General features: G+C 41.4%; 1 protein-coding gene across 3 annotated transcripts; it reads right to left on the bottom strand.

Moving 5' to 3' along the window:
- Positions 1-2,751: 2,751 nt before the first annotated feature.
- Positions 2,752-6,352, bottom strand: LOC114154088 (uncharacterized). Of its 3 annotated transcripts, XM_028032865.1 has the most exons (3): positions 3,413-6,352; positions 3,249-3,333; positions 2,752-2,798 (listed from the first exon to the last, which is right to left on the bottom strand). In XM_028032865.1, the coding sequence occupies exon 1, from the start codon at positions 5,329-5,331 to the stop codon at positions 3,598-3,600; it is 1,734 nt and encodes a 577-aa protein (XP_027888666.1). In that variant the 5' UTR covers positions 5,332-6,352; the 3' UTR covers positions 2,752-2,798; positions 3,249-3,333; positions 3,413-3,597. The 3 variants fall into 3 exon arrangements, with proteins under 3 accessions (XP_027888666.1, XP_027888665.1, XP_027888664.1); XM_028032864.1 differs by having other exon boundaries at positions 3,249-6,352; XM_028032863.1 differs by lacking the exon at positions 2,752-2,798 and having other exon boundaries at positions 3,185-3,333.
- Positions 6,353-9,747: the final 3,395 nt, after the last annotated feature.

Raw genomic sequence — 9,747 nt, 5'->3', positions numbered from 1 at the left:
CTGCGTACCCTCCGAAGAAGAAGTTCACAAAGTGAAGGTAGGAGGCTTCTAGGGGCCCTTCAGGGAGTCCAGACAAGTCCTGAGTAAGTATTTCCAGAACGCAGCATGCAGCAGCGAGGGCCATTTCTTTATACTTGTGATTTTCTAAAGAACAAATATCTTTTGTAATGCAAAAATGAAGTTTGGAAGCAACAAACCACTACATAAACAGTGCTACATAATTTATGCCACACTGTTCATTTATTCATTATACTAATAATTAATTATGAGCATTTTTTTTTGCATATTGAGAGTGAATACTACTATTGTTATTAAAATAATGAACCCAGCTAGGACAACTTCAAACCTCTACACTACAGCCAACTGTGCCTTAAAAAATGAAAGCACACAATACTCACTCATCTGCAGATTGTTTTTTTATAAACAAGGTCAATCCTTCTCTCTATATGCAGAAAAACTTCAATGAAGTCATAAAGTTGACTCCCTCTTAGTTTCAGTTCCATTTGCAAGTCCTTCTCTATGGCCTGTTCTTTGTTGTATTCTTGGCAAATGTCAGCCATTTCATTTGGAAAGCTCCTCTGAGTCTGTAAGTGGTTTTTATGATGTCTGGGTATCCAGAAAAGGTCATTGCAAATTCACACATTTTAATATGCAGTGTGCATTGGTAGAAAAACGTTTAGGTGATAGATTCAATCTGACCATCCAATCAGAGGTTGCAAGACATTTGGCATCACTGCACCCCCTCGAGCAAACGTTGTGAGGCGAATCTGTAAGCCGATTGGTTAAAATATTTATTCCATTTACAGAACATAGGTCTGCTCTACAGATTCTCAAGGCCCTGGTCAGATTAGGCTGCCTCTGGCAACACATAAATACTGAAATCTGATTGAACACCTGTATTTCAGACACAGATATGTACAGAAAGCAGCACAAGCTAGAGTACCGTTATAAAAATGAGAATAGATATAATATCAGTAAAATAAATAAAATTTAATCGAACACAAATTAGAATGTAGGTTATAAATACATCTTAGGGGTTCTGATAAGGTTTAGGCCTTCAGAGCAGGCCCTGACAACACAATTTCTATATGCTTGAAAGTACCATGTTCATCTGTTCAAACAGTTCTGCACAAGTATAGACATGATGGAATGTCCAACCGTCAGTCTGCTCAGAAAGGAAATGGGTCCTGTGCCCCAGAGATGTCTTTTGGTCCAAAATGTTCAGATCGACTGCAGAACAAAAGCCAAAGTCCTTGTGAAGATGCTGCTGAAGTTGCTCAGAGTCATTCTCCACAGTGAAATGGTCCTGTACCAACATGGTAGTATCATGTTGCAGGACCGTTTTGCTGCAAGAAGAATTGTTGGTCTACATAAAACAGATGTAGAAATTTTATTAGTATATTATGAAATAGAAATATTGAAGCAACGTCTGAAGACATCGGCTACGAAGTTAAAGCTTGGGCACAGATTGGCCTTCAGAATGAATAAGAATACTCAGCAGATGGCTAAAGAGCTAACAAAGTGGCTTAAGGACAAGAAAGTCAATGTTTTGGTTGATGTCACAAAGTCCTGATCTCAGTCCTATGAAGATGTTGTGGGAAGATCTGAAATCTGAAGCGGCCTACAAAATGGACTCAGTCCCACCAGTTCTGTCAAGAGGAATGGGCCAGAACTCCAGCAAGCTATTGTGAGAAGATTGATTAAGAAAACACAAAAGGTTTGACCAAAATCATTCAATTTGAAAGGCAGTCACCACTGCCTTTTAAACTGCTCTAAGAATTTGTGTTTTTGCAGTACAAACAGAGTTGATGGAGGTTCTGACCTGGTGAATGAAGGCTTCATGATGTCGCTAACCAAATGCATGTTAACATTTGAATTTTTAAAAAGTTACAAAGAAATCTATTAAACATTTTCTTGCTATGTTTTCTGGACTTTGACAAATACAAATAATTTTAGTAATTCTAACCAACTTCCTAAGCACTTTGAACTGCCTTGTTGTGGAAAATTGCTGTATAAATACAACTTCCTCTTACCTATCATCCCGAAAAGCAAAGATTTTTCTGATTCAATTTCAGATAATGACAACAAAATGTGTATGTGCCTTTTTATTTGGTGTGTGTAAGTATCTGTTTTGGTTATATGTATATCAGGAACTCATATATAAATAGATAATCCAGTTTGCTTGAAGTATCTTAAAAATATCTTTTTACAGCATAAAGTGTAGCCTAAATATTTTCAAAGTTGTTAGTTTCAAAGTCAAATTTAATGTTATTTAATGTTAATGACCAGTGCTGGCGTTAGAAATGAAAAGCTAATAATTCACTATTTAATTGAAGAAACTGAAGGAAATGAAGCATTATTCTCTCTGCCTGTATTTATTGAGTTATTTCCTAAACTTTGAAAAGCTTCAGCTTCAACACAAAATTACATAATGACAAAAGCAAATCAGAAAACCTGAAAATGTTTGAACATAACACTTTGTCCCAAGTACCATTTGTCAAGTGTAACAGTTATGGGCTAGGCAGCTAACTGCGGCTACATAAGCAGCATCGGAAGAGTGGCCTTTTAAGGAGCCTGAGGTGTGAAAAAACACAGGAGGCAGTGCTTTTAGTTTTGGTGAATATATATTAAGTGATTTGAATAAAAAAACATACAATTACAATAACACAATGAGACACATGAGAATTGACTCAGAATAAATTGATTGTCCAAATCATAAAGTCCATAGTCCATTCCTAGCTCGCCATCTTTCGATCCAGATGAGGATCTGATCCGACAGGTGGAAAAAAAAACCCGACCTAAAAGGTCAGAAAACCCATTAAGTGTTTTATCAGAAACAAATATAATACAAAGGAAATAATTATTAAATTTAAACATCTAGTTTATGCATACTAAATGCAAATGCAATAATTAGATTCCTAATAATTAAACAGACATTTCAATCAGGTTAAACTAACCATAATTTAAATAAAACAAAACTATCATATTTCAACTAATCAATTTAAACTTAAAGTACTAAAGTTAAAGTGCACTTCCAAAATATCAATCAAGAAAAATAAAATAAATTAATTGTCAAATACTCAAGCAGAGTGAGGGAAGAAAAATAAATAAATAAATAAATAAATATACTGCGCAATATCAATTTAAGTGTAGCTACATTCTGTTCTGATCAATTTTTGTTTAAACTTCAGTGCCTCGGCATCAATGTAAAGGTGTCAGAATACGCACAAACTTCAGCAACAAGTTACCTTTTTGAAGAGAGTGGGGCGTACTTAGCCACAATCAGCACTAACAGAATCCTGGTGACGGTCCAGGTAAACAATGCCAGTGATTCTAATAAAACAACGCTCCAATGAGCAATTGAGCAGAAGTACCACATAGAACAAATAACACTGTTAACAAATAAACTCACCCAGCAATCAAATCAATATGTTCAAAGATTTTTTTGAGGAATTCCTAAGGAAGACGCCAACAGCAAGCCACAATCACAGTGGAACAGGTGAGGATCTTTTACTGCGCACTGGAGGCGTGGCTTTAAATAAGTTAGCAGCGTTCGGGCAACACAGGAAGTGGGCCCGCAAAAATAAAAGTCGTTTGCTAATTGTGGGTTACAGGTTCCCCCCCTAAACTCATGTGCGGCCTCGTACATGCAACAGGCTGGTGACACACCACACTGTCACATGATGTAGAGGTCACAGAGGTCTCATCCAGGTCCAGAGCAGATGTAAAGATTGTACTGAGTCCTTGAAACAGGGTCTGGATGCTCTGCAGAAGTGGATGACCAAGTGTTGAATACTGCAGACGAGTTGGTGGCTGATGTGTTCGGGTAGAGCGTCTGACAGGTGGTTCAGGATCTGGGCTGGAGAGTTTTGCAGCAGAAGAATCACTTAACATGCTGGATTGTCCTGGAGAGGATGCAGATTCTGGGTGAGGAGAGACAGGTCCTGATTGAGAGGAGGAATTTTCCACGAGAGGCTCTGAGTCATCAGAATCTGTTCCATCTTCAGCTGTTTGTTCCATGTCCAGTTCAGCAATAGGTTCAGGTCCAGACTCCACTTCCTTTTCCTCACCAACCTCTTCTTCCAAAGAGCTCTGGGGATGCTGGCCAGGCGGATCCACAGGCAGAGGAGCGACAGTAGATGCAGGAGCAGGTAAGTCAACCTCAGTTGTAACTCTGGTGACATAGGAGCTGGAGAAATCAGGTAAGTCAAATAAAAACAGTTCTTCATTTTCAGGGTCTAAAAGATCTACATTTTCTGAAGTCTCAGGTGCAATGGCTGTTGTTGGCTTTATCTGTTCTGGTTTAGAGGCTGGGGACAGGTAGCCACAAGGCAACAACAGGTCACGGTGGAGGGTCCTGATGGGACGATCTTTGCCTTCTGGTTTGACTGTGTATACTGGAAGAGTGCCGGCTTTCTTCTGAATAATATACACGTCTGATTCCCACCGGTCTGCGAGCTTGTGCTTGCCTCGCAGTTTGACGTTTCTAACCAGAACTCTATCTCCAACTGAGAGTTCTGCAGCTGTGACTTGCTTGTCAAATCTGAGTTTGTTCTTCCACATGACTTTCTCAGCGTTTTCAGTTGCAATCTTATAACTTTCTTTGAGATGTGACTTGAGCTTTTCAACATACTGTGAATGAGATGTAGATGGTTTTTCAGACACAGGCAGTCCAAAAGCTAAGTCAACAGGAAGGCGGGGTTGCCGACCAAACATCAATTCATATGGGGAGTATCCAGTGACATCATTTCGGGTACAGTTGTAAGCGTGTACCAATGGCTTCACAAAATCTTTCCAGTGAATTTTATCTTCTTTTTGCAGCGTACCCAACATGTTTAAGAGTGTTCGGTTGAATCGCTCCACAGGATTGCCACGGGGATGGTAAGGTGTGGTCCTAATCTTTTGGATTCCTGTGATCTGACAGAGCTCTTTGATAGTATGAGATTCAAAATCAGTCCCTTGGTCGCTATGGAGACGCTCTGGCATTCCATAATGGACAAGGTAGTTCTCCCATAGCGCTTTTGCTACGGTTTTGGCTCTTTGGTTTGGGGTTGGCACGGCAACAGCATATTTTGTGAAATGATCAGTTATCACTAGAACATTTTTGGTGTTGCTTCGGTCTGGTTCTATGGAGAGAAAGTCCATGCAGACAAGTTCGAGTGGTCTTGAGGTTTTAATGTTAACAAGTGGTGCAGCTTTCTCAGGTTGTGCTTTTCTTCGGATGCATCTCTCACAGTTCTTGAGTTTGTTACAGACATCAACTGCCATTCGTGGCCAGAAGAACCGTGATCTGACGAGATCCAGAGTCCTTTCTGTGCCCAAATGGCCCATCTGGTCATGAAGCTGGTTGAGGACCTCAGGCCGCCATTCCTCTGGAAGTACAAGTTGGTAAGTAAGCTCACCTCCAATATTCCTCCTCCTGACAAGAACATTATTATGGAGCTCCAAGCGTGTAAGCTCTCGCAGGAGTAATGGCAGATCGGGGAGCTGTTCCCTCAGAAATGGCGGTGGGTTTTCCCCTCGTTCCAACTGAGCAATAATGTGCTGAATGACTGGATCGGCTCTCTGTTTGTCAGCAATTTCACCTTCAGAGAAAGATGGCACAACAGGTGAAGAGAACTGTAGATCATTAACAAAACTGTCTGGTAAACTGTCAGTGTTAATGGAGAGGGTTTGCACAAGAGCAACAACCTGGTCCAGGTTGGGTGAGCTGTACACCAGTTGCCTGTCACATATTGCTTGGACTGAGTGCTGGTCAATGGAAATACAAGATGGATGTTCCAGATGTTGTTCAGTAAACTTCAATATTCTCTCTTTCTCCTTAAGAGACAAAGGATCAGCCACCTCTTCAGCATGAGGTCGCCGAGAGAGACCATCAGCATCCACATTTAACCTGCCAGCCCGATAAATGATCTTAAAAGTAAAAGTTGAAAGAGCAGAAAGCCATCTATAGCTTGTAGCATCCAATTTAGCAGAAGTTAGCAGATATGTCAATGGGTTGCTATCTGTAACCACAGTGAAATCGGATCCATACAGGTAGTCATAAAATTTTTCTGTAACTGCCCATTTGAGGGCCAAAAACTCAAGTTTATGGGCAGGATATCGACTTTCACTGCGGGACAGACCTCTGCTGGCATATGCAATCACCCTGTTCTGCCCATCCTGTTCTTGGTACAAAACTGCACCAAGGCCAGTAGAGCTAGCATCTGTGTGTAATATGTAGGGTTTACCTGGGTCTGCAAATGCAAGAACTGGTGCTGTACTGAGTTTCCGGATTACCTCTTCAAAGGCCTGCTGGCAAGCAGTTGTCCAGCGAGAAGCAAAGGGTTCTTTGGGGTCAAGGTAATGCTGCAACTTCATCTGTTTTGATCTTTTCTGGCAGGGTGGATATCCAGCTGTTAACTCATTGAGAGGTTTGACCACTGATGTTCCACAAACCGGCGATAATACCCTGCAAAACCAAGGAATGATCTGAGCTCTTTTAAATTCTGAGGAACCGGCCAAGATGTTAAGGTGGAAATCTTGTCTGGATCTGTCTCCACTCCATCCCTTGAAACTACATGTCCAAGGTAGCGAACAGATGTCTGAAAGAAAACACACTTTTCAACTGACAGCTTCAATCCAAATTCTTTCAGGCGTTGAAGAACTTTCTTCAACCGAAGTTCATGCTCTTCTAGAGTTGGTGCAAACACTATTAAATCGTCAATGAAAACAAGCACTTCTTTTAAATTCATGTCTCCCATGCACCGCTCCATAAGGCGTTGAAAGGTGCTAGGAGCATTAGTTACACCTTGAGGCATACGATTAAATTCATAAAATCCAAGCGGACAGACAAATGCAGTTTTATTTTTGTCTGATTCATTCATCTCAATCTGGTAGTAACCAGATTTTAAATCCAGTGTGGAGAACCACGTCGAGCCAGACAGTGCTGAAAATGTGTCCTCCAGCTTTGGCAAAGCATATGCATCCCTGATGGTCTGTGCATTCAACTTCCTGTAATCAATACAGAGCCGTACTGCACCATTTTTCTTCCGCACTACAACTATGGGGGAAGCAAAGGGTGAGTTGGATTCACGTACAACACCAGACTGCAGCAGTTCTTGAATATGTTTACGTACCGCATCCACATCTAGGGGGTGGATGGGTCTTGGTCGCTGTTTAAAAGCAGTGGGATCTGATAGCTTGATCTCATGCTTGACCTTATCTGTACGACCAAAATCAAGATCATGCTTTGAAAAAACATCTGACATACTGTTGAGCATGGTTGTTATACGTTGCTTCCATTCAGTTGAGAGTGGCGAATCTCCAAAGTTGTAGTTCAATTTGGTTGGATTTGGCTCAGAACTATAGGAAGGTTGATACACACTCTGCTCTTTGTGAAGAATGGTTTGGATGGTACTGACTTCAGCGATGGCTGCTCTGGCTGGAATCACAATGTCATGGTCAGATTCATTAGTGATCACCACTGGCAGAGAAGCAGGCTGTACAGGAGGTAAATCAAAAAGACTAGATTTTACTATCAAACCACCCGGTAGAGAGAAAGAGGTTGGATGCTGAATAACTACTTCTTTTTCACCTTGCAGTAATGGGCAAATAAGAAGAGCATCCAGCACAGCAATCTTCTGTGCAGGAACGACCTGTGGGATGGATGACTGCATTTTTAGAATGCCATGATAGTCATCTGTTGTTAGTTTATGCCTTATCTCCAAAATTTTGTGCACTGCTCTATATCCAAAAGGCACAGGATGGAACTCAGACTGTGACTGACAGCACTGGTTATACACAACATCCAAAGTGTTGGTGCCAATCAGAACAGGGGGTTGTGATGATCGCAGGTCTGGAACAACCAAGGCCAAGGTGTTTATGTCCATCTCTTCTCCTGTGAACTCAGGGGGAAATGTCAAACAGAGTTCCACATATCCGATATAAGGCACCCTCTGACCATTTGCACCTTCTATCTCCAAAAGATCATTTATTGGTTTTATTTTGTGATCTGATAGATGGGTGTTATAGAAGGAATGTGAAATTGTGGTGACTTGGGAACCTGTGTCCAAGAGGCAATGAAAATTGATCCCTTTAATCTTCACCTCACCAGTACTCCTTGTGCCCACTAATCCTTTAGGTAATGAAAAATGTGAAAATGAGTCTGTAGTGTGGGGACATTCACTAGTTGCAGCTCCCACTTGTCCCTCAGTAAGAACTGCTTCTAGTTTAATGGCTTACTTTTGTCCCAGGACTGCTGTTTGTGTTTGAGCTGGCGGCGTTTTTCTTCAACTAAACTGGAATTTGGCTGACTGGAACAGTTGGGAGCAATGTGACCATCCTGTCCACACTTGAAACAGAACCAGGGCTTTGGCCTATTACTAGGTTGGCCAGATTTTGGTTTCTGTTTTTTCATCTGATTTTCTGGTTTAGCAGAATTAGAGTCCTTAGACAGCAGGGCTGACATTTGACTCTGCAGCTTTAACATTTGCTTCCTTAAGTCTTCGATAGCACCCGAGTCTGATAGATGGCTACATGAACATGAACTGGTAGTGTGAGCTTGTGCACTGACACGATGCTTGACTGATGGAATATGTTTTTTCATTAACATCTCTTTTGCCAACTGTCTGTCTTCTTCTGTTCTGAGTTTTAATAAAAGCTCTGAGAAAGGAGGTGGTTGGTCTTTTTTCTTTTCTAGTTGAAGTTTGTTAATCATGCTGTTATCCCAGCAACCTCTACAAAATTGTTTTAACAAATATTTGTCAATTTCAGTGGCTGGAATCCCACCACGCTTCACCACTGTGCTGAGAGCCAACTGGAGTCTCTGCAGATAAGAAGATGGTCGTTCCCCATGGTCCTGAAGCGTGTTTAAAAATTTTGCAAACAATTCTTCTCCATCCTCAACAGTGGCATATGCAGAATCAAGTACCTGCAAAAATGTTGCAGGCAGGGCACCAGGCCCCAAACCCTTCACTAGGTCAGCAGCTGGAGGGAGTAAACCTTCCAAAATGCGCCTTGTAACATGTAAAGGTGCTAGACTTGGATCTGCATTTAAGAGTTCTATTTGAGACCTCCAGGATTCATAATCTGCCTCATGCTGAGGTTTTGGAAGTCTTCCTGAAAAGGTGCGTAGTCTAACTGAAGACAGAGGTTGAAGATTTACATCATCTCTGCGCACAATGTGTTCGACAACAACCCTTTGAACCCCAGAAGGATTCAGATCAGTCCCCGAGAGGAAAATTCTCGGCCCCACATTTGTAGTTGGATTAGGCTGAGTTTGTGGTCCCTGCTGGTAGGTGGTGGACTGATCTGATTGGTTTGCGGGAAGAGTAGATGGCTGAGTCTGACTGGACTCTCTTTCAATGGTAAGTATTTCAACAATATCCTCCTCATCACCATCCCCTTCATCATCCCCATCAGGCTCCCCTCCGGTAGCCGCTATTCCTAAATGAGCACTTATTTGTTCAAAAACTCCTCTCAAAACGTCATCAAATGATTGTCCACTCTGCTGGGAAATACGTTTCAGTTCATGGAGATAATCAGGAGGTAAGGTCGTGTCCACTGTGACTGTGGCAGGGCACTCTCTTGAAAGCAATTTAACAACAAATATAACATCTTCTGCAACCTGAGATGGATAAACATATGGTAAAAGCGATTTTAGCTTTTCCAAATCTGCAGAATTAGTAAATTCAACGGCCAGGTTTTTATAAAATGGACTCTCACATGCAGTAACAGAAAAAACCTTAATTCCACCATAACTACGTA

Source organism: Xiphophorus couchianus, chromosome 12 (assembly GCF_001444195.1).
Source record: "Xiphophorus couchianus chromosome 12, X_couchianus-1.0, whole genome shotgun sequence".
Taxonomy (NCBI): Eukaryota; Metazoa; Chordata; class Actinopteri; order Cyprinodontiformes; family Poeciliidae; genus Xiphophorus; species Xiphophorus couchianus.
The sequence above is the reverse complement of the archived record's forward strand: the minus strand, read 5'-3'. Positions and strand labels throughout refer to the sequence as shown.

Excerpts from the sequence above, each read along its gene's own strand:
- LOC114154088 (XM_028032864.1), bottom strand. The coding sequence starts at position 5,331 with ATGGGCCATTTGGGCACAGAAAGGACTCTGGATCTCGTCAGATCACGG.